At 42.1% G+C, this 25958-nt stretch overlaps 1 protein-coding gene across 8 annotated transcripts in view; it reads left to right on the top strand.

Annotated features, from left to right (window-relative positions):
* The window catches only part of LOC113130189 (calcium-dependent secretion activator 1), a 199847-nt gene that overhangs the window by 161052 nt on the left and 12837 nt on the right, over positions 1-25958 (top strand). For all 8 annotated transcript variants that reach the window (XM_026306581.1, XM_026306582.1, XM_026306578.1 and 5 more), the window contains one exon: positions 674-781. In XM_026306581.1, coding sequence (XP_026162366.1) covers positions 674-781 — 108 coding nt within the window. The remainder of the gene's footprint in view (positions 1-673; positions 782-25958) is intronic.

Below are 25958 nucleotides of genomic sequence, written 5' to 3'. Positions count from 1 at the left end.
ATAAAGTGTTAATACTGTACATGTTCAAATTATGCTAAAGCATAGAAGACAGCTTTCTTTCTGTAGTCTATTCATTGTAAGAGAACCTTTACTAATCTATCAAATAGATATAGAGATATTTTTACTGGATAATGCAAACCTTCATCCTCTGGGAATCACTGCATGTTTCATGACTGTCCAAATCAGTATTGCTGAAAAAGTTTAGTCTGGATCAGAAAAGGTGGTAGGACATTTGACATTTTTAAGGAAACAGGTGGTGTTTTGTTCACTTTGTGTGCAGCGCTTTATGACTGATTCATGTAATGACAATTGTGGCCCCAAGGGGTATTAGCCCAGCTGAAAAAATGACAGTATGATATACATTCAGAATCAGTGCATTCCATCCAATTGAAACTATAATGTTAATATTAAATATTGAATTAAAGCTTCAAACCCACTGTAATTATTTTACGTATTCATTCCCTTAATTCAGCCTGAGATATTCAGTGTCTTCGTGTGATCAGCAATATGATTTAACAAAAAAAATATTACTATTAGTATACTGGCTAGTAGTAGTAATTTTTGTTTTAATTTGTTCATATTTTTGTAATAGATTTCAATGTAATTAAATGTAATTAACACATTAATTCTATTAGTTTTTTCTTTATCTTCTCTCTTCCCTTGTCCCTTGCAGAAGCCAGGTATGGATATGGCTGACAGTTATGTGACATTTGTTCGTCATTCCCAGGACATGCTGAGGGAGAAGGTGAATGAGGAGGTGTACATAGAGAGATTGTTTGATGTAAGTAAGCTACAGCACTTTCTCTTGCATTAAGGGGGCTTGGTAACAACAAAATTTAATTTACACCACCTGTGATCATTCATACAAGAAGATTAAAAATAATCTTTCACTCATACTAAAAGTGAGGAAATGTTTACATTCATGTGATAACTGAGTAAAATCTAATCAGTATAGATGGTAAGCTTTAATCTAAATGGAGTGCAACACACCCAGCATTTTTTCGTCTGTACTCTTTTAGTTTAACAGTTTTAAAAGAACCACATTATAAAAATGAGTTCAGTCTCTTTTTTTTTGTATATTTCAATGTAATAATAATCGATTTTCCAAAATGCATGTAACATAAGTTTAACCAAACATTGCTGAGTCACTACCAATCATTTCCCAAAGCCTCAGAAATGGCTCAAACATCTCTAAGCAAGGTAAAACAATTAAAAGTGAAATGTTTAGCATTTTTCAACAAGGCAATTCAAAATGCTTTACGTGCACAAGGTGTAAATTAAATACAAGGCAATAAAAATCTAATATCAAATGTAATTTTTTGTTTGTTTGCCATATCTACAATCCATTCCTAACCTTAACCACATAGATTCAGTTGCCTAAACATGCCCAGAGGTGGAAGATCACAAAGATCTGATTTTATATGAGCTGTTTTGACAAGACAATAACTAAATAAAAATGAAGTGATGGTGACGAAGACTATAATTAAAGTATATTGACATTTTCGTTAATTAATAAAAACGAGACGAAAATGTGAGTGAGGGACGTTTTTGGAATCGATCCAATCAGAATCAATTTTGTAAGTGTCAGATGCACATTTGAAAAGTAACTGATCCACCTGGCGAGGCAGGCTGTGCGAGTACACATCACGTTGCATACATTGGGTGACTTAAACTATAGTGAAATGGCAACAGCTGTGAGAAAAAGAAGAGAAAATAATGCATTGCTGAATAAGCTGAAGGCTGAAATACAATGCTGAAGCATCCTGGAAGCTGAAATGTAAAAATGGAGATGGAAGCTTAACTTGTTTAGCTAAGAAACTATTCAAAATTGCTGGAAAGGGTGGAAAGAGAATGATATGATGAAGTAAAAATAAATTGGCTTTCAATTGCTAAAGAAAGAAGTGTTAAACTAATATAAAAGAAGACACTGTAGTGAAGGAAGGAAAAACCAAAGGAATTAAATATGATATGAGTTAAAGAAAAACGGTGGAAGAATGAAACAGCAAAAAAGTGAAATTTCAGAAAGACTGTATAGACAGAAAGAATGTATAGTTTAAAAACCGATAAATACAGAAGGTAAAGGCTGTGTAGCCAAATCAGGAATATTTGAAGAAAGGTTTTCTGAGCGAAAGAGAAAAAAGAAGGAAAGACTGAAAATAAGGAAGAAATAAATCAATGTCCTGGAAAAGAGCAAATATTAACATTTTTAGCTTCTATTTTGAAAAAGACACCATGCCTGACATTTAAAATGGCCTCAGTTGGTGCCTAAAGCTGTATGCCAATTACAAGTCTATGTTAATGTCACATTACTGTTTCAGGGCTTTTATTTTGAAAGACTGCTGTAAAAAGGCTTTTAATTTGAAAGGCCAAAGTGCTGCTTTATTTTGAATATTCCTTATACGTTACAAAAATGTAATATCTTCCTATAAATAACTGTGGACTTTTATTGTGAAAGTCTGAATATGGTCTGTTAGGAGAAGACACCATGGCTGACATTTAAAATGGCCTCAACTGGTGCCTGAAGCTGTATGCCAATTCCAAAAGTCCATTTTAAGGTTATGTTGCTGTTTCAGGGCTTTTATTTTGAAAGAATGATATACAAAGGCTTTTATTTTGAAAGGAGAGAGTGTTGCAGGAGACTCACATCATCACAAATTACAATCCAAACCTCATTTTCAATATTCATTATACTTTGCAGAGGTGTAGTAACATCTTACAAATAACTGTACTCTTTTATTGTGAAAGGCTGGACATGGCCTCCTGGGAGAAGACACCATGACTGACATTAAAAACACCCTAAGTCAGTGTCTAAAGCCGTATGCCAATAGCCAAAGTCCATTTTAAGCTCATTTTGTTATTTCTTGGCTTTTATTTTGAAAGAATCCAAAACAAAGGCTTTTACTGTGAAACTGCAGCATGCTGTGGTGCACTCACATGACCTTCAATTAAAAGCTGAAGTTTAATTTTGAATATTCACTATACTTCAGAAAGGTACACTCACTTCCTGTAAATAACTTTCTATGGTGACCTAAGCCCAGAGTGCGAGGGGGAGTGACAGTGACACACCACTTTACACACGCAGAATAGAGAAGCCTAGAAAACTTCTCCTCACAAAATGGAGTACTACAGAAAAACTATAAGATCTATCAAAATAATTTCACTAACAGAGCCAGAAGGCTTCAACAAAGAGACTGATCCACTTTGTGAATATATTCCAAAAAATGAAGGTGGCGAGTTAGAAACAGCCTTCATTCGTGTTTTTCACCAAAACTCCTGGAGCTATTTTATAATTGGAGTAAATGAGAGATTGAGCAGTCACTCAACTGTGGGTTTGGCTACCTGGTGGAAAAACTGTAGGTCCTATCAAAATGAGAACAGCATTACCTGAAAGAAGACAAAAATCTCTACTACCTTTGAGAAAATGGTGTATGAAGAGGCAAAATTGCAGCCGTGATGGCGATTTAGATATTTTTCAAATAAATTTTCAATAAACTTAACAGCTTCTCCCACTCTAGCGGTGATGTCACCACTAGAGCATTCCGTTCCCATGTAAAAATCAGAAAAGGCCTAAAAAAAACCCATAAAATGTAAACTGCGGTTAAAGAAAAACCGTAATAGATATCAAAAAGCTGAATACAAGACGTATAGATTAATGCCTCCTGACCCGTTTAAAGGTCGAATGGTGTTTCTAGCTGAAAGTATGCTGATACAGTTAAAGCTGAAAGAGGACAAAGTTGAAGGGGATTTTAACGTTCTCTCCATTCATTTCAATGGGAAAAAAATTCCAACAAAACCTGGAATACCTCGGAAAATATAAAAAATAGCAGAGTAATAATAAAGAGAAAAAACAAAGAACATACAGTATCTAAATAAAGTAGTAATAAAGACACAGGATAACAATAGTGTGAATGCTGAATCAGCAGGAATGATCCTGAAATTCAAAGGTAGGGATGACATTTTTGCTAATGCTATTTTCTGTGCTTTGCTGTAGGCCAGTAACCAGAGAAGTGACTCTGTTAGATTGTACATTAAAAGTGCTTGACATGCTAAAGATAAATGGTATTTGTTGCTGTCTCCTAGGCACAACATTACAGCGTTGTACATGCGAAGGCACAGCTCTGTCAGTTCATGACACGTTCGTGACGGAATTTTTTTTGGCATTGCACTTTTGCTTTTGTAAGGATGAATGTTAGAGTGAAATTAGGTTCTGGTCCTTTAAGAAGTGAGAGGAATATTGTATCGCGAGAAGAGAATTCAAGGGAAGCGGGAGCGCAGAATTTAGAGTGAGGAGAGAGGGAAGAGAGAGAACTGTGAGAGAAAAGGGCATACATTGTAATCGTGGTGGATTACCCCCGTTCGAGTCTAATAAACAAGTGTTGAGACCAGTACTGAGTTGCTGTTCTTCCTCCCGGCAACGACGCCGAGAATCCACGGAACGACGACGCAACAACAACGCGTTACACTGGTAGCAGCGGTGGTCGGCTTGGTTCGCTGGGACGCTTGTTATCATATTAGATGACGTGGATTTCGCTACTTTGACCTGCAGAGCCGTCAACACATTTTTTTTCGTGCTCTTTTGCAAGTTGGGGTTACGTGCATTTGCTCTCACACAGAATGGCGGACGACGAGCATGGCGCAGCTGCTGCACAGGGAAACGGACATGTTGCGGATGCAGCAAACTCACACCTGCCATTTAAGATTGATCTTCCTCACCCTTTTTCTGGAGATGGTACGGAGCCTTTTACCGCATGGATACAGAGGTTTGAAGTTGCACTTGATGTCGCACCTGTGTCACTGGATAAAGCCAAACTTCTTCCTGCTAAGCTTACTGGCCCGGCTTTTGCTTATTGGCAGTCTCTAACACCTGAGGTGAAAACTGACTATACTTTGGCTAAAGCCAGTCTGTCTGCTGTTTTTGGCCGCACAACGTTTTTGGCTACTTTTCAGATATTTTTGAATGCTCGTCCACGTAAACCACAGGAACCTCTGGAAGTCTATGCTGCTGAGCTCACAAATTTAGTTACTGAAGCATTTCCTCTATATGATGCAACAGCACGGAATTGCGAGATTTTCCGTAGATTTGTGACCGGGTTAGACCCGCTACTTCAACTGAAAATCCATGAACATGGCGCTGTGACCTTGGACAATGCTCTGAAAGTGGCAGCTCAGTGTGAACGTGCTCAACTAGCCATCAGTGTTGCTAACCCTACAACTGTTATGCCTGTGACGATGGGTCACCAACCATCAGCTACCTCTTCGACAGCTGGTCACATCTCTGAACTGGCATCAGCTATATCTGAACTTCGGATGGATTTGCATGCCTTGCCCCAGTCACACCTTCGACAGATGGATGATCGCATCGACCAGCTTTCCCGGCGGATTCCCCGTCTCCAGGACGAGATGACACCTTCCTCACACTCTATACATCAGACCTGTGCATCTGTGGATTACGACATCTCTACACGTCATCGCCAACCTGGCTTGGATGACCCTTGTCGCCATGGCAGCTGCTACTGTACCACACAACACCCACGAAGAGACAGACGAAACACCCGAGACGACTGCTATCCTCCACACCATCACCATAGCTACTCTGAATGCGAACAGCCATCCCCAGTCATGGACTTCTGCCACAGACACTGTAGCTGTTCCCGTAGTCGTGAGTCACACATTCATCACACCACACAATTTGACAGACACGACCCTCCCAAACATGATGGCAGCCCCAGACCTGGCCGTCCGCTTTCAAGGGAACGGCGGCATGATTATGACAATAGACATAATGCACGTTACACTTCTTCACCTTCACACAGTCCACAGTATAGACATTCGAGTTATCGCAGACATAGCTCTCCATCGCCACCCCTCCGTTCCCATAGTCCATCACGGTATCACACCTCACCCACACAACATGTACACTTTTCTCAGCCTCTAAGTGAGAAAGCCCGTTCCTTGCCACACCAGGGAAACGAGTAGAAGCTGTCATTGGGGACCAAATGCCAGCTTCACCCCCCATATTGGTCCATTCTGACATTGTTACTGCTAACTCGGCTCCGCCCACACCTTGTGTGCAGATCACTTTGGCTGGTACTGAACTTCATGCGTTGGTTGATACGGGGTCAGGTCTTTCTCTCATTATGGACGACTGCCGTAAATCCATACCGGCTTTGTCCACTCAGTCTATCAGTAGATCGTTCGTTTTGGCTTATTCAGTTACTGGTCAACCATTGGACATACTTGGCTCTGTGACAGCTCCTATACATATTGGAGATGTCACATTTTCTCATGTTTTTCATGTAGTGCGCACCGCTACCCACTCTGTTCTCATCGGATGGGACTTCTTGATTGAACATAATGTTACTGTTGACATACCTCATGCATGTTTGGAATTATATCATACTTCAGTACCCCTTTCGCCTCCCCAATCACTGATTCCAACTCAAAGTTTGGCGGTCAGTGTCGCTCAGGTGACTGTCCCGCCTATGGCAGAAATGGTAATTCCAATCTCTGTCAGGGATAATGGTGTACCAACTCCTTTAACTGACACTTACGTAGGCATACTGGAACCACACCCTCCTCCTGTTGTAATGCTTGGTGTTGCCCGAACATTGACTTCCGTTAATCACGGCAGGGGCATGGTTCGAGTTGTTAACCCAACTACTGAACAGGTCTCTCTTGAGGCTGGATGCCCATTAGGTCAACTTTTCTCTGTTTCAGGCAATCCGCTTGATGAGTATACATTAGTCTCAACTGTGACCCCTGGTGAAGCTTCCTATCCGCTGTCTGATGTGCATTTGGCGGACACGCAGTTAAACGCTGATGAGCAGATGCAACTTAAGAGTCTGCTGACAGAGTATGCTGATATTTTCAGTTCTCATTCGCATGACTATGGCAAAACTAATTTGACCACGCACAGCATTAACACTGGGGACGCCGCCCCGATAAAACTCCGCCCGTATAGGACATCGCCTGCTACTCAGGCTATATTACAGCAAGAGGTGGCGAAACTCTTAGACCATGATATTATCGAGGAGTCTCAGAGTCCTTGGTCGGCCCCGGTTGTTCTTGTCCGGAAAAAGGATGGTACACACCGTTTCTGTGTCGATTATCGACGCCTCAATGAGGTTACGATTAAGGATTCACATCCTCTTCCTCGGGTAGACGATACTCTTGACAGGCTTTCTGGTGCTAAAGTGTTCACCACTATTGACTTGACTGCTGGTTACTGGCAAATTCCACTCAATCCGAGTGATAAAGAAAAGACAGTTTTTTCCACTGGTACTGGGCTGTATCAATTCCGCATGATGCCAATGGGTATCTCCAATGCACCTCCCAGCTTTCAGCGGTTAATGGAACTCGTGCTTCGGGGCCTGCATTGGAACATTTGTTTGATCTACCTGGATGATATTATCATCTACAGTACGGATTTCATAAAACACTTACAACACTTACGAGAGGTTTTCCAGAGGTTTCGTACAGCTGGTCTAAAACTTAAACCATCCAAGTGCCAGTTTGCACGCCCCTCTGTCACCTTTCTGGGCCACCGTGTTTCCAGTGCTGGTGTAGAACCAGACCCATCGAACATAGACAAAGTGAAGACATGGCCAATTCCCACATCACCCACTCAGGTCAGGGCTTTCCTAGGTCTGTGTTCTTATTACCGTCGATTCATCAAACACTTTGCGCGGACGGCTGAGCCTTTATACCATCTTACACATAAGGGTGTATCTTTCTCTTGGTCAGCTGAGGCTAATGCAGCTTTCAATGCTTTGAGACATGCACTGACTTCATCACCGATTATGGCTTTTCCAAACCTTTCAGCTCCTTTCCTACTTCACACAGATGCTTCCCTGCATTCTGTAGGCTCTGTTCTCTCACAACAGGTGGAAGGGAAGGAGCATGTCATTGCATACGCCAGCCATGTTTTGTCAACTTCGGAAAGGAAATGGTCCACTTTTGACCGGGAATTATACGCCATTGTGTGGTCAGTTCGTCACTTTCGTCACTATCTTGCTTGCCACCCATTCACTATCGTCACAGATCACAAACCCCTGGTTGGTTTGAGGAAACTCCCACTGGACCATGATCCTACTGGTAGACGGGCTCGTTGGGCCTTAGAATTGGACCTTTACGATTGGCATGTCGTTCATCGCGACGGAGCAAAACACCTCAATGCCGTGGCCATGTCTAGGCGCCCGGATGCTACTCCTATGGCATTTGAGGGTCACACACTGGACATTGTGTCCACTTCTTCGGTGGCAACTCAAACCCCACAAATACCGGTACAACCAGAACCGGTTTCGACACACAGCCAGACATTGCCGATGTGTGAGAATGTTCTTTTGACCACAACCGTCCCGGGTCACACAACATCAAATCTCGTTGTGATTCAGAGCGATTGGAATGTGGTGGAAAAACAAAAGTGTGATCCTGACTTAGCTCTTGTTTTCTCGTGGTTAGAAACGGGGCATAGACCACCTTTATGGAGGTTACGTCATTCTTCCCCATACCTTAGGAAACTGTGGACACAGTTTAGTCGACTTAGCATTCATAACGGGATGTTATGCAGACACGTGCGGAAGTCAGGTGATGCTGTTGTCTTGCAGGTGATCATTCCCACATCATTGGTCCCTGAAATACTTAGTCATGTCCACGGACACCCATCAGTGGGTCATTATGGTCAGGCTAAGACATTGAACAGGGCTACGCAGTTCTTTTACTGGCCTCGTATGTCTTCCGACATTGCCAAACATTGCGCTCAATGTACAGCTTGCCAATCACGTCGCTCCCCGGTGCCCAGACCACAGGCCCCACTCATTCCTATTTCTCCTGACCGTCCATTTCAAATTGTGGCAGCTGACATAACAGAGTTACCCACTTCGACCAAGGGGAATCGCTATGTTCTGGTCATGATTGACCTGTTCACGAAGTTTGTCAATCTCTACCCATTACGAGATCAGACTGCTGTTTCAGTGGCAGGGTGCATATTTAGCCACTACATTCCACAGCATGGCATTCCAGAGGCCCTCCACTCAGATCAGGGCAGGCAGTTTGAATCTGACCTCATAAAACACCTTTGTAACTTGCTGTCAATCAAGAAACTCCGTACATCCCCTTACCATGCCCAGTGCGATGGTGCTGTTGAACGCTTTAACAGGACGCTAAAAGATGAACTTTCCAAGCGTCTTTTTGAGTCAGGTTCGGAGTGGGACGAATATCTCTCGCCAGTGTCATTGGCTTATAATACTACGAAACACACTAGCACAGGACACACACCCTTCTTTTTGGTCCATGGCAGGGAAGCCCGCGTCCCCTTGGACACACTGCTGCAGGACAGTCATGCTTCCTGTTCGGCTACAGCCGGCACACCTGCAGCGTATGCCTACGATTTGCGCAGGAGGCTGGCCTGTGCCTACCGTTCTGCTATTGCTTTTAGAGACAAGGCTCAGGATGAACAACGCCTGAACTATGATCGCCATCTGAAATATACACCTTACAGCAGCGGTGATTTGGTTTTGGTGGATGACCCCGCTCACCGCCACAACAAACTTTACCCTCGTTGGGTTGGCCCATATGTGGTTTTGCGGTCATTATGCCCCAGGGGTAGTTCTACCCCGGTTAATTTTGAAGTTCGGGACATAACTCAACCTCATGCAAAACCGAAAATCATTCACTACAATCGCATGAAACCGTACATTACTGACCCGCAGCACACTCACACCTTTGCCTCCCCTTCTTCCCCTGCTCGGTCAAACACCCTGAACACCTTGTCCGGACTCCTGCCACCCATTGCTCCACCTGTTCCACCAGTATTCCCCGCACCTCCGGTTCCGTTGGGACCGCCACCAATACCTCAGTTGCAAAATCAGCCCCGACTACAATCACCAGGACCCCCGCTTCCATCCTGTCCTGTGGAGTACGGGCTGGGCTCGAACTCTGGATTGTTGCTTCCACCACTGGACTCATCTGACACTGGGCTGTCGCCTGGTGTTTCAGACTCTCCTATTACTCCAGTGTCTACACGACGTGTACCTCCCAGGACACGTCGCCTACCCCATCGATTGGAGGATTTTGTTCTTTAATTGGTTGTATTAAATATTATGTATTAATGTGTTCAGTTTCGTTTACTGACTCCTTTACTGGTCCTTGTTTTATTGTACCATGCTTCTGATTTTGGTGACGTGGTTTTGTATGTTCTGCATATTTTCATTTGTTTATACTGCCTTATGTGTAGAAATGAGGACATTTCTTGTTGGGTAAGGGAGTATTATGTAAGGATGAATGTTAGAGTGAAATTAGGTTCTGGTCCCTTTAAGAAGTGAGAGGAATATTGTATCGCGAGAAGAGAATTCAAGGGAAGCGGGAGCGCAGAATTTAGAGTGAGGAGAGAGGGAAGAGAGAGAACTGTGAGAGAAAAGGGCATACATTGTAATCGTGGTGGATTACCCCCGTTCGAGTCTAATAAACAAGTGTTGAGACCAGTACTGAGTTGCTGTTCTTCCTCCCGGCAACGACGCCGAGAATCCACGGAACGACGACGCAACAACAACGCGTTACACTTTAACCCTCTGGGGTCTGAGGGGGTTTTTGGGGCATGTCCTGACATTTGTGCTTTTTTCAGTGTCTTTTAAACATATTAATGTCTGAAGTCTGATAACACTGTGATCAGCACAAAATTGGCTACAATAATATGTGAGCAGCAAGTTTATACATTATTGTGTTTTTGAGAAAAAAGTGTTTATGAATGGTTAGTGAAAAACTACAATTTTTTACTCACTGAAATAAGACCATAAAACACAAACAGAACATTGGTTCACAAGACTTTGGAGACCTGCATGTTGTAGGCTAAAGTGTTTACTTCAGAGTGCTGTGAATGTCATCTTGTTCACACATTCACAGTAAACAATACACTGATTTAAATTTTCTAAGACACTTTTTGTCCAGAAAGGCCATATGCAAGAGGGTGTGTCTGAGGATGAATAGTCATGTGATTTACCTGAGAACACAAAAGACGCACTGAACGACCAGACAAAGACGCGCATAATGAGCCTTTCAGTCAATGTAGATGGGACGGATTAGTGCAGCACAATACAAAACAATGAGGAGCCAAATGATCCTCATTTGAGTTAAAATCAGTGTTTTTACTCTGAGGACAAGCTAAACTATTTGTCTCTGTGTGGAATACAAGAAGCGCTTCTTCACGTCCGTGACGCGTCATCATCCAAACGCGCAGAAAAAGTGAGTAAATTCTATGATGAAGTTTGACGTTTTATGTCATTTCTCAGGGGTGTGCACATATTTACCTGGTTCACCTGAGATTATTTACATGTGAACAGTGAACATAGTACAAGGTGGGACCGCATTACCTGTAATGTAGTTTGAGACAGGAAAAAAACGTACTTCTCCTTACGTTCATACGGATGAAATAAAAAGTGATGATTTGTTTTCGACTTGAATTGTTTCATTTAAAAGAAAACATTTCAAGCTTTCTAGCCATATAATTCTTATTTTTATGAGGCAAGTATTCGCTGAGATTCTGGTTGTTTTATTTACGCGTCTGTGAAGACGTTTTGTTGTTATTATGGTATACCACTAAAACTAGACCCTTTACAGATTTGAATGATATACTTCTTTTATCTGTACGATCAGAATTGACGGAGTAATTTGTTTGTTTTGGCCTTATCAGGAAATGATGCGTCAAAACGCGCCAACGCGTACGTCGACCCCAGAGGCTTAAAGAATGAAGAATGTCATATTCAAGTTATAAAGAACGCATATCTAATTTTGGTCTTTTATGGAAAGGCCATATTCTACATATTTAATGAAATAATTTAAGTTAGAATATTTTGTATATTACAATAATTTAACAAAATTACACAAATTAAACCCAATATATTTTATGAACTAAATCCACAGTAGATTAAATCGACTAAAGTCTTATGCTATTCAGTCGACTAAAACTAAAACAAAGCAGATGAATAAAATATGACTAAAACTAAAATTGCATTTTAGTCAAAAGACTACGACGAAAACTAAATTAAAATCTGCTGTCACCTCACCTCTTTTTTTTCGTCTTGGGGTAAGGGCAGGCCACAACCGCTGCAGTATTTTCTAATTTGTATCTCCCTCTGTCCAACTGCACACTTATTTGGGTTGGTAGTGAGCCCAGTCTGGCTCAGAGATTCGAGTACTGCAGCCACCCGCCGCACATGCTCCGCCCAGGTCCCATCCAGACAGGTGGGCATGCGGCTGTGGCATGCGGCTGTGGCACCCGATCCATGAGGTGTTGGAACGTGACTAGGGCACCAAACAAGCCGAATGGAAGTGTGATGTATTGGTTGAGGCCGGGGTATGGGGAATGCATCAAACTGTGAGACCCCATTCACCTTTCGGTAAGCCACACAGAAGCGTATGGACCCATCTTTCTTGGTCATCAGAACGATGGGACTACACCATGCACTGTGGGACTCTTCTATCACTCCCATCTCTACTATTGAGCTTAATTCTGCCCGAATCGTCTCTTTGTGCTCAGGCAGTAGGTAGGGCCGTGACCACACAGTACTGCCTGGGAGTGTCTGTGTGGTGCTGAATGAGTATTGTGCATCTCAGAAAGGCGGAGAACACATCTGCTAATCGCTTTGCAATTGGGTCACGACTGCTGTCGGGAGGGTGAGAGATGGTCATCATAATTGAGCAGAGCAGCATTAAGGTCTTTCGGCACCTCTGGCCCCAACTCATCTCGATCTGACACCAAGCTCAAACAGGTATCGAGAAACAGGTATCGCCTCTCTCCATGCTTTCAGGAGGTTGAGATGGTAAATTTGTGTAGCCCCACCCCTGTCGGATCACACTGCAAACAACAGAGTGTGCAGCCACTTGTCCTTGTGAGTAAACTCCTGGATCATTGACTTCAGTCTTATTCAGCCACTTCACCAGCATTCTAACCAGACCTCGCGTCACCGCTAAGCACAGCACCCAACCCCCCTAAACCTACCTATCATGAACACACCCCCACACATTGCTTCATGATTTCATTAAGCCCATGCCAATCAGTCTGCAAGATCAGAGGGTGCATAAGGCCAGTACTAACCACTGCCTTCACTCTGATTTTTGCCCTTGTATCTAATTTCCACTGGCACTACTGGTACTTGTGATTATCTCCATGCACACACCCTGCACTGTGCCTCCACCAGAGACCTAGGTTGAATCAGATTCTGGTGGATCAAGGTCTGCGAACAGCCCAAATCCACCACACCTGATAGGTACCCCCTTGCATCCTTAGTGGAATGCTGTATGTCCCTGCCGGACCGTGGGAGGAAGCTGACGTGCTGATTACCCAAACCACCTGTCTCACCTCCATTAGCGGGCAGTCGTTGCACAGGGGGCCAAGCCGCCAACACCGCCAGCACTCCTGCCACAGCCATCTGTGGGGGAAGGAACAGCAGCCGTTGGTCTGCAAGGCCTGGGGGAGGGTGCACTAATTGGGTTGTTGGTGACTGGGTTGGTGTCTGCCGAGGCCGGCTGCTGAGGTGGCCCCGGTCCAGGCAGACATCTTCATGGCGCCGGTACCGGGTGGCCGGCAGTGCTCGGTGGTCACCAAGAAATCCTCGGCCAAAGTGATGGCAGCTTCCAGAGATGCTGGCCGATGACAGCAAAACCAATCCAACGCCTCCACTGGTAACCCAGCTACGAACAGGGCCAGGACAATCTTCTCCAGCATTTCCTGCTCCCCTTTACTCTCCCTTGGAGACTGCCACCTCGCCCTAGTGTCCATCACTCGTTGGGCATAAACAAACGGCCCGAGGGAATCTGCCCAGAACCTGCGACAGTACTCGAGAGAAACCCATCCAGTCCAGAATGGCTCACCAAAGGTAATCAAAGCTCCCTCTCACCAACACCGGGAGCTCAAGGGCCGCTTGGGCCTCGCCAGTCAGCAGCGGCAGCAAGCTTTACAGCTCATTCCAACTACGACCCTTGAAAGGTGGTGGCTGTTGCCTTGAATACATCCAGAAAACTGCCCAGGTCATCCTCCAGAGTTATCTGCTGCAGGGTGATTAACAAGGCATGGTCAGCATTTTGGCATAGAGTATGGCTTCCCAATTGGGCCACCAGCTCCCTGAGCACCTCGCTCTGCTTCTCCCCCTGAGCTTGCAGTAGTTCCATCTGGCAGAGTCTGGTCGGCTTGGTTGTGGTTGATCACCGTGATTTCTGCCATCAGTTGGCCTAATGCCGCCATAGGCTGTTGTGTCTGTGACGTCTTGTGCAATTCTGCTGACAACGCCACTGTTGCAGTCTTACTACTACCCACTCAGGTTTTTCCCGATGTCACTCACATACACACAGACAAGTCCTGCCAGTTGCCAACGTTTTTATTATTTTAATATTGCTCTAAACCCACTTTACAGCAGATCTCTCTTCGTTGTTGTGTCATCGTCTCTTAGCTCATTCTCTCCACATTGCCCTTATATGTGGAGAGGCAGCTTATTAGTGCTGATCACGACCAGCTGTGTCCAATGTCCCCGCCTGGTCGCTGTTCCTGCGACCACTGCCTCATAGCTTAGCAGCAATCACACCCCACCACCACAGAGAGATACAGAAGACTGAGCCAGAGAAAGCTGAGAAAAAGATGGGTAAGACAGAGAGTGAGAGGGAAAAAAAAATCCATTCTGGATTAAATGCTATATTTGTGCTGTCAACTTTTCTTTGTTCCTTCTTTGTCTTATATGTTCACAAACTGTGGCACTTTTTAAAAGTGTATTTTGTCTAAGTGTTTTCTTTTGGGTCTTTGTAAATTGTTTTGTAAAGCTAACTCTAGTGATGCATCATTGATCATCTCCACAGTTAAGAAAATATAATTAGCTCAAGCTGTAATTAAAACCCTCAGGGGTTGACGAACGCACCAGCATGTTTTGTGGTATCGTCTGATAACGCCGAAACAAACTTAAATTATTCCATCAATTTTGATCGTACAGATAAAAGCAATATATCATTCAAATCTGTAAAGGGTCTAGTTTTTATTTGTATACGCTCATAATAACAACAAAACGCTGTGCTTTTGTTAAATAAAGAAAGCAGACAGGGTGCGCTCTCTGTCTTCTCTGTTTCTGTCATCTCTCTTCACAGACACGTAAATAAAACAACCAGAATCTCAGTGAATACTTGCCTCATAAAAATAAGAAATATATGCATAGAAAGCTTGAAATGTTTTCTTTTAAATGAAACAATTCAAGTCGAAAACAAATCATCACTTTTTATTTAATCCGTATAAACATAAGGAGAAGTATGTTTGGTGAGCGCACTGTTCATATGGAAATAATCTGAGGTGAACCAGGTAATTCTGAGCACGGCCCCAAGAAATGACATAAAACGTCAAACTTCATCATAGAATTTACTCACTTTTTTCTGTATGTTTGGGTGATGGCATGTTACGCAGGTGAAGAAGCGCTTTGTATGTTCCAGACAGAGACGAATAGTTTACTTTCTCCTCAGAGTAAAAACACGACTCAGATGACGAACGTGTGGATCTGCATTGTATTGTATTGTGTTGCAGTAATCCCCTCTCAGCCACATTGACTGAAAGGCTCATTATGCAGTTCTTTGTGCGGATCTTTGAGTGTATCTTTTGTCTTCTTGGGTAAATGACTATTCATGGTGAGACAAATCTTCCTGCATATGCCCTTTCTAAACATAAAGTGTCTGAGAAAATTTAAATCAGTGTATTCTTTTCTGTGAATGAGTGAGCAAGATGACTTTCACATCATTTTGAGGAAAACACTTTACACTACAAGATGCATTTCTCAAAAGTCTTGTGAACCAATGTTCTGTTTGTGTTTTATGGTCTTATTTCAGTGACTTAAAAATTGTAGTTTTTCACTAACCATGCATAAACACTGTTTTCTCAAAAACACAATCATGTGTAAACTTGCTGTTCACATATTATTGTAGTCCAGTTTGTGCTGATTACAGTGTTATCAGACTTTAGCCATTAATATGTTTGAAAGCAACTGAAAAAAACACAAATGTCAGGGCATGTCAAAACTTGTCCAAGGCCCCAAAACTCCCTCAGACCCCAGAGGGTTAACTTGCAAAATAGTGAGGTGAGGTCCACACCAAAACAACCTTCAAATCTCTTAGGTCATTTCCCCAAATGTGCTAAAACAGTCACTCTAGCAGAGAGTGGCATATTGAGCTGCAAGTCTTTGTCCATCTCTGCTTTGTTAGTCAAAGTCAGTCTGTTGTATTTGTATGTTGCTACTCCTTGCCATTTTCCTTATTTGTCTCATAGCTGGCAGCTGGTCAGGTCAAACTGAGCCATGACACATGGCACATAGAACTTTTAAATATACCATTAAATGTTGCATAGTACATTGTTTGCTGGAGTGCATTGCTTTAGTACTAAAACCATCTAAAACCATCTTCCAGTAAATAAATTGTTCAAAAGAGAGGCTGTATTGGGATCTGGCTGGCCAACTTCCAAGCTGCATAATTTCTTGAAGGGATACTACCACAGTATGTATTAGAATACTGTTTGTATAGTAATCTGGAGACAAAGACAAAGATTACAGGGGATAATCTTTGATCTTCACAAAAATGTTTTCTCTAACTCAGACAAAATTAAGACTTAATTCTTTCTAACTTGACAGATCTTGACCTATATGGCTTTACCTTTTATTGGAATTTTGGATTTCTACTTTATCCAAGTCCCAAACAGATGTAGTGTCCTCATTTCAGCCAAGCAAAAACACGTCTCAGCTACTGTGTTTTTCTTTATTAATTTTATCTTTTTAATCAACATTTTAAAGATAATTCCTCTTAGATCATCTTTTGAGAAGTTGACCTTTGTCTATTATCACAAAGTTAATTGCTTATATCTGGGAATACAGCACTGTGACTTTTAAAAGTCGATAAATTAAAGACAAGCCATGATAAAATAAAATGTATTAATCCCCAAAGAGAAATTCAGGTAATGTATTCAATATGTGAGTAGGCAGTATTTTAGGGGGACTTAGCCCACCCCAACCCTCGGTAGAAATAAGCATTGTAAATGAGGTCATATGGCTTTTTTGCTCCCTAGCTGATCGCACTGGTCACTGTTAATTTATAGATCCCATCAACTAACCTTGTAAATATGAACATAACTTTAAACTAAATAACAACATAACTGAAACATAATAAATACCTTAATGAACTGCAAAACATTAGCTGCAGTATTAAGGCTGAAGTGTGGATAAAGTGATAAATGTAATAGATACATTTAAAACTAGTGACACTGACAAGGACATTAACCAGATTGTGTAATCCTCCACAACCAATGTAGCTATCACATCTTCATCATGTTCATGGTTGAGTCTCGGCAGACTGAACAGTCTATAGGTGTGTACACAGTTACATCTATCTGGCCTTGAGCTGTATTCCGTCTCCTATTCTCTTCCTCTGTGTTGGTCCTGAAAGAGGGTGACAGAGAGGTGTCTACAGTTTTGCTGTTTGTTTCTGCATTTTGACCTATTGCTTTGCCGTGTATCTTGCTTTCCTCCGCAAGAGCAATTCTGCTGGAATTTGTCTCACCCTGGCTTCTCTTTGTTGTCATTTCGTATGAGTTTGTGAAGCCCCAAATCCAGCTTCCTATGTATATATGTATATATATATATATATATATATATATATATATATAATTTATATATTTATATTTGATAACAAAGAGAGGGAAGGTTGTCAAGACTGAAGAAGGAGTTGAACTCCCAGAAGGCAGCATAGCGGATGTTGAGGGAAGCTACAAGTACCTTGGAATCCCACAGGCAAATGGGAACCAAGAAGAAGCCGCAAGGAAAGCAGCCACAGCCAAATACCTACAGAGAGTAAGGCAAATGGGAAGAACAAGGTCCAAGCCATCAACACCTATGCCCTGCCGGTCATCAGATACCCCGCTGGCATAATAAGCTGGCCAAGAGAGGACATAGAAGCCACTGATGTCAAGACAAGGAAGCTCTTCACAATGCATGGAGGACTTCACCCCAAATCCAGCTTCCTGAGACTGTACACTAAGAGGAAGGAAGGAGGCCGGGGACTGGTGAGCGTCAGAGCCACCATCCAAGATGAAACAGCAAAGATCCATGAGTACATCAGGAAGATGGCCCCAAGCGATGGAATACTTAGTGAATATCTCAGGCAACAGAAGCCCAATGCAGAGGAAGAGGAGCAAGAACCATCATGGCAGGACAAACCCCTGCACGGCATGTACCACCGACAGATACAAGAAGTGGCTGATATCGAAAAGTCCTACCGGTGGCTGGAAAAAGCTGGACTGAAAGACAGCACAGAGGCACTAATTGTATCAGCACAAGAACAGGCCCTGAGCACAAGATCGATAGAGGCCGGGGTCTACCACACTAGGCAGGACCCCAGGTGCAGGCTGTGCAAAGATGCCCCTGAGACAATCCAGCACATAACAGCAGGTTGTATGATGCTAGCAGGCAGAGCATACATGGAACGCCATAACCAAGTGGCCGGCATAGTGTACAGGAACATCTGTGCCGAGTATGGGCTAGAGGTCCCAAGGTCAAAATGGGACACACCTCCAAAGGTGTCGGAGAATGACCGAGCTAAGATCCTGTGGGACTTCCAGATACAGACCGACAAACTGGTGATGGCTAACCAACCAGACATAATAGTGGTGGACAAACAGCAGTAGAAAGCCGTAGTGGTAGATGTAGCCATCCCAAGTGATGGCAACATCAGAAAAAAGGAACACGAGAAGCTGGAGAAATACCAAGGGCTTAAAGAAGACCTAGAAAAGATGTGGAAGGTGAAGGCAACAGTGGTCCCCGTGGAAATAGGCACCCTTGGGGCTGTGACCCCCACACTGGGAGAGTGGCTCCAACAGATCCCAGGAACAACATCAGATCTCTCAGTCCAGAAGAGCGCAGTGCTAGGAACAGCTAAGATACTGCGAAGAACCCTCCAACTCCCAGGCCTCTGGTAGAGGACCCGAGATTGAGGAAGACACACACACCACCCATAGGGGTGAGAAGGGAATTTTTTTTTTTTAATATATATATATACTGTATATATATGTATGTGTGTGTATATATATATATATATATATATATATATATATATATATATATATATATATATATATATATATATATACAGTGCTGCTAGAAGTTTGTGAACTCCTTGAGCTGTTCAGAGTTTTACCATGATTTTCTTATTTTTACATCACCTGCTTTTTATAGATTAAATGTCAGATGTATGTTGCATATGTTTCTTTAGAGGGAATTTTGTGAGTAGAGTTTCAACTTTGCCAGAGAGCATTTGAACAAACCAGAGGTCTTTTTGAAGTCCATTCTTTGGACAGATGAGTCCAAAATAGATTTATTTGGTCATAATCAAAGCCGCCATGTTTGGAGAAAAGCCAACACTGAATTCCAGGAAAAGAACCTCCTCCCAACAGTTAAGCATGGTGATGGAAATGTGAAGGTCTGGGGTTGCTTTTCTGCCTCCGGGCCAGGGCGACTCCATATTATTCAGGGAAACTTGAATTCTCAGACCTATCAACAAATTCTTGAAGAGAATCTCCTGCCATCAGTCAGAGAGCTGAAGCTAGGCCAAAAATGGGTGATGCAACAAGACAACAACCCTAAGCATTCAAGCAAATCCACCAAGGAATGGTTTAAAAGAAAATAGGTTCACACTCTTGATTGGCCTAGTCAAAGTCCGGATCTCAATCCAATCGAAATGCTGTGGCTAGACCTGAAGCGGGCGGTACATGCCAAACCTTCCAACCTCTCTAAACTGGCTGAGTTCTGCAAGGAGTGGGCAAAAATCCCCAAAGACAGATGTGAGAGACTGGTCAGTGGTTGCAGAAGACGTTTGGTTGAAGTAATGGCTGCAAAAGGAGGTGCCACAAGCTACTAAATAAAAGAGTTCACAGACTTCACAAGTCAAATTTCCAGTTTTTGTGAGATTAACCCCTTTTGTTCAATAAATAATAACAATATATCCTTTTTTTGTTTGTGTCCATCATTTGGAAGTCTACTTCACAAATTGGGTTTTGGATATACATTTGATTAGGTTATTCTATTTTTTTTTTTTAACACAAAACCTGATCATGTCTGGAGGGTTCACAAAACTTTTAAGCAGCACTGTATGTCTAGACCCCCCTTGCAGCCTGATACTACTATTTACTCTACTGTTTATTCTTCTTTTTTTTCCATTAATCTTCACCCAGTGCCATATAATGACACAGTAAAAACAGAATTTAAGGAATGTCTCAGGTGCCTCCAATTTCTCTTGATCTTTGCTGAGATATTTCTACACCTTCATTAGAGTCCACCTGTAGTAAATTAAACTGATTAGGTGAGGACAGGTACCTTGGAATCCCACAGGCAAATGGGAACCATGAAGAAGCTGCAAGGAGAGCAGCAATTGCCAGATACACTCCCCTCCAAAAGTATTGGAACAATGGTTGTCTTTCAACTTACAAATACGAAACATTTTATGTTATTTAATTTAAAATTGTAAAAAAAAAAAGAAAGAAATCAGTGCCAAAAAAACAGTTGCAAAGACAACAAAGTGCATGGAAAACAATTTTCCCCCATTCCATTTAAAATTTTTATATTTTGCTGACCCCAGGATGCATTTTTTATACTGGATTACAAGATTAACGTCTCTGAATCTCTTTAAATGGACTAGAATGTAAAATTAAATAACTCCATCAACTTTCCCAGTGTGATAGTAGTTTACTGTAAATAGATTACATTTCAAATCACATCATGTTCTTTGAGCACATTTTATTTGACACATCATTGTCAAGTTTAAAAATAGACAGTAAATTGTATTCAGTCTCCCTAAAATGACTGAATGGAATAGAATCCTGCAGAGGGGGGGATTTCAGTAAGCCTAAGGTTTTGTGTCATTTTAATTGGGGTTGTTGACATGCATTTATCCCAAGATATCTTGTAATATCAGAGAAAGCGGATTATTTCACTATGACCTCTGAATTTCTAAATCTATGTCAATAGAGTGATGTCAGAGTGAAAGCATCTATCTACTGCTGATAATGTTAAACAACAGTGTCTCAAGAAATGAAACATAACCTGAGACATATTGACAAGCACTAATATTTATGTTCACACATTCACGGGTAGGGGGGGTTAGTCAGAGCAGGACATTTTTAATTGATATTTGACCCGCTTTCTTTCCACTTATTTTTTCTCCTTCACAAGCATATAATGTGGGGTTTTTTTGGTGCTTAAATCAGATTTACTTTATGCTGTTTCCTTATCCACAATCATGACCAGCAATCCAATCATAAAACTGTTGTTTTAATATTATGCATAGGAATATCTGCTATTTCTTGTATTTTCTGACCTGCGGCTGCCTCAGGATATATCTGGCAACTCTGGCAGGCTGAGTGGAGATGAGGATGGCCCCCTCCGATACTGTTGTCTTTGTTGCTGCGGGGCTACCAGAGCACAGCTAACAGGAGCATAGGAGATGTCCCACAGGGCAAGAGACGAAAGGTACTGTGCCTTAGGCTCCTGCCAAATGGCGCGAGCTTCTGCTGGTGTTAGAGGTAGGGGAGACTCGGAACCCAGTAGTGGAGACTGGGAAGCTGACAGCAGAGACTGAAGAGCTGGCACATAATGTGGGCGATGGAGAAAGACACAAACAAAAGTCGAAGACCTCATGGTACTCCTGGGCGCCCTGAAGAATGCCCCCTAGAATACCAAGAGACCAGAAATCAGTCTCTCCTCTGGTGTCCTTCCATCTTTGTTTGCTGGGTCCATGTTTGGTCAGATTATTGTTACATTTGAGAATGAGTTTACTTAGGACCCAAGGGTTGCAAACAGAGATTCTTCAATTAAAGACAAAAGAAGGGCAAACTTAATTGGGTGCACAGGAGCAGGGACAGACAAACAGAAAACAGGAACAGAAACCAAGGAGTGAAGAAACAGCCACAGTACTATGTGCAACTAACAATCCAATACTGACCAAAGAAACATGGCTGGTGTATATACCTGCATGCAAAGCGACACAGGTGCCAGCACTCAGGGTAATTAAGAATTGTCCAGAATATTTCGTTGGCCTCAATGAATAGGTAGCATTTATTATTTATTATACTAAATTCTGATCTGGGCTCTTTAGGAGACCTGCAGGACTCCTGGTTCTTCTTGCTTCTGAAAATAGTTCTTCATGAACTCTAGTGGGTTCCTTATGGACTTATTGTCCTGCACAATGGTGGTGATACCTGGTGGTGTTGTATAATAAGAATCTAAAACATCTTAAGTGCCTTAAACTTGTGTGTGTGTGTGTGTGTGTGCGAGCGAGCGAGCGAGCAGAAGAGAAATTAATTTGGTCCTCCCACACCCTTCCTCCCCTTTCTGGTATAGTTATTGAAAGAGCGGCTGAAGAGAGATTAAAACAGATGTGCTTAAATGATACTGAAGGGGGGACTTAGCACAGCACAGCCTGGGGATCACTGATTAAAAAAAGCCATGTCTTTACCCTGAGCCAAATCCAGCCCCGCACTGATACACCACAGACCCTGGCCCTTTGACCCTCCCCCTGTACCAAACTCAGGCAACAAACATACCAGCCAGGGTGGGAAGAAGCACAGAAATGAGGGGAGTAAGGAAGAGAAAGAGATGGTGCTGTGTATCTTGGTAGACTCCCCATCACCTCCTCCCCCAGTTGCAGATACTGGGATTACATACGTCAATTATACACTTAATCTGCCTTTGCCCAGAGGAGATTAGGAGTGTGGCTCATTGATTGATTTGAAGTATTTCCACTGACCTTGGGTAGTTATCAAATTCACAAGTGTGGCACGACTGCACTTCTGTGTGACGAAATTTAAAGTGCTTTTTAATCGCTGCTTCTCCCAATTTGCTGTGCTTAACAACTGCCAGACCGCTGGGGCAGAACTGAGCAAGGACAGGGGTCAGACTGAGCTGCGTATTGGGGGATTTGACATCACCGTAGCTGTGCTTTAGTCACGATGGATGGCTTTGTGCTTGGGTGTGGTGGGAGTTGGGAGGGGGTTGTAGTGATGATAGAGAATGGCAGAAGACTAGTGGGTGATGGAGCTGCCATCATACCACTTGGCTGCCTGGGGACGCTTCACCACTTTGCTGGCACCAGTCACAAACTGGTGGCCCTACAGCCAAGCCAAGTGAATAATTTAATCAACAGTGAGCACAGGCAACATGCAACCTTACCTCCCTTGGTCTGTCAGAAATCATGTTTTGTTCAGATGACTTATTTGTTCTGCAAAGAGTGAATAGTAATAGAGCAAGGTTTTTAGTTTTAATTACTATAAACTATAAACTAAGCTACTACATTTTGATCGGAGTGAGAAAATGGAAACTCCTTCATGGCATGAAAGTAATAAAAAAAATATATATTTTTATTATATATGTATATATATATATATATATATATATATATATATATACATAAAATATAATGTTAATAATAATAATAATATAACATTTATTTTGCCCCATTTCAGTAGGGAGTAGGCCCTATTTATGATTTGATTTTTTTTTCAAGGTTCAAGGTATATTCTTCTTATATAAGAATGTGACATCAAGTCTTATATTGATATCTTGATCAGAACTCCATTTTGTTAACACTATTTTTAATGATGATATGGTATTAAATACAAACTACCTGTAAATTAATTTGATTTTAACTGTTCACTAATGTGGTTACAACTTTGATTCATTCATTTGGTCAAAAGAATTTTGTCAATTAACAAAAAACATTATCACGCCATATAATCAAGATATTTCCACTAAAACACATTAGTTTAGTAATACAGTATCACATTCCTGGACAATGGCTAATGAATACTCATTATGGATAATGAATGCTAATTAATATATTACTCTACAACACCTCCTCAGTACTAACTCCCATATCAACCAATATCATAATTGCAGTTTACTTCTGAAATGTTCTGCTGGTGTTTCAGATCAATTTGCTATTTGTGATGGCCTTTACCCTTCATTCACAACTATATGCTGCCTTGATGTTCTCTTGTTATTTGTACCAGTAATTTCTTTATAGGTTGACATAAAATAAAGGCAAAAGGATTATAAAAGCAATAGGAAGGAAAATAATGGCCATAGTCATAGGTCACAATAGTAAAATATAGGAAAGCCAAGCAGGATGGGTTTTATTGGCTGTGTGTGACTGTCAAAACATCCTCTGAATAGGTTACACTTCTGTTTAATGAAGTCCATAAGCAGCTTAGCATTCCTAATAATTACTGAGAGCATTTTGTTTCCCTGCTTCATTTCTTTTGAGTTTAAATCCTCTGTGAGCATTCTCAGCGCTGTGTTGCTGGAGGAAGCAGCTAAGACACTAAAGCCATGATCATCCCTAGGGAAATACAAGTTTAATGGAGATGTCTCCTTTGTAGCATCCTACTGGTCGTTGGTGAGGGCCAGCAGGATGAATTGATCAAGGACACACATGTCATCTCTTAGTTCTCTATCACCCTTTTATAGCCCCCTGCAATCCTTGGTTCCCTCCCCCTTATTAAAAAAAGAGGTACGGTGGCATTTGTTTGATTAACTTGTCCGACAAAAGTGACAGCTGCTCACGGACGTATGTGGATGAGTGGCCCAGCGCCGCTCCCTCTTTGTACATCTGTCAGAGCCGGAGCAGGGCAAGCGGGGTGAAAAGAGACAAATTGGACCCAAAAAGAAGGCCATTCACCTTCCCTAGACCCCCCTCTGGCACTCCACCCCTCTATCCCATTCAGGTGCTCGGCGGGACCCTCAAGTGCTTGCTGGCTTATTCCATTTTCACTCCCCTATAGAGTTCCCTGAGCCCACAAGTGTTTTAGCCCTCTTTTCCCTTGCCTCAATCCACCACTAAGCAGCTCTTTGTAAGTAGAATGGCTCACTTTTCTCAGGGCCTGAAGCTGGCGGCTTTTTTTCTTTTTTATTGTCCACCACAGAGCTTTTCTGTCACTCATTGTATGTTTACTCAATGACTGGTTGCAGACTGTAATTCCAACTGTTTAGTTCCTCACAACATGACCCCCCATCCTCCTGCACCCACCGCCCCAAATATTCTCCCATCCCTTCTCTAAACTATTGTGTTTTTATGAAGTTGCTCCTTATTTAATCTCTCTTCCCTTTTGAACTGACACTTGTGGAAGGTGATCTTTTTTTTTTTATAAGAGACCTAGATTGTTGGCCTGAAAAGAAACCCAGAACTGAGATAAACATTTACCTTTCTCCTGTCATGCTACGCCCAAGGTTGACTTCCATCCTTGTTCCACAGCACTCCTTCCTTAACCAGCTGGCTGGCTGAAATGCCCGCTGAGCCTGTTTTGTTGCTGTCTCAGCTGTGCTCAGACTGCAGTCAATGGTCAGCTGTGATCTGCCTTTTGTGTCACCAGTACAATCAAAACAGTTTGAAACCTGTGGGCTCATTGAGCCTAAAACTTTATGTTGGTCCTACTTTTAGAGTCCCTCTACTCTTTCGTCCTTGAATGAAAAGATAGGTACATAGAGAGAGATGACAGTTTTACTCTCTCCAGAAAATACAGGACGCCATGGTTCTTCTGTTACAGATGGATTTATTCTTCTTATTAGCTAACTGCATCTTTGTTCATATATACGTCAATGTACAAATAAACACCTTTGTCTCACATGCAATGTAGAAATCAGAATATAAGCATACATGATAGAATATGAACATAAACAAACATATCTTGCTAGCTGCACACAGCCAAGAGGGAATAAGTTCATCTGAGGAAACAATAAAATCTTCCAAGGACAATGTAACATCACAAAAACAATGAAAAAAAAAACAAACATTTAACTTAACAGACCACTACTTTCAGCTTCACATGCTTTCCTGGAAAAACTAAAAAAAAAAAAAAACATGTTCAACACAGAATGCAAATTAGCTATGCAATGGTAAGAAAGGAAAAT

The sequence above is a fragment of the Mastacembelus armatus genome, chromosome 5 (assembly GCF_900324485.2).
Source record: "Mastacembelus armatus chromosome 5, fMasArm1.2, whole genome shotgun sequence".
NCBI lineage: Eukaryota > Metazoa > Chordata > Actinopteri > Synbranchiformes > Mastacembelidae > Mastacembelus > Mastacembelus armatus.
Note: the sequence above shows the minus strand (reverse complement) of the source record. Positions and strands in the feature narration are given on the sequence as shown.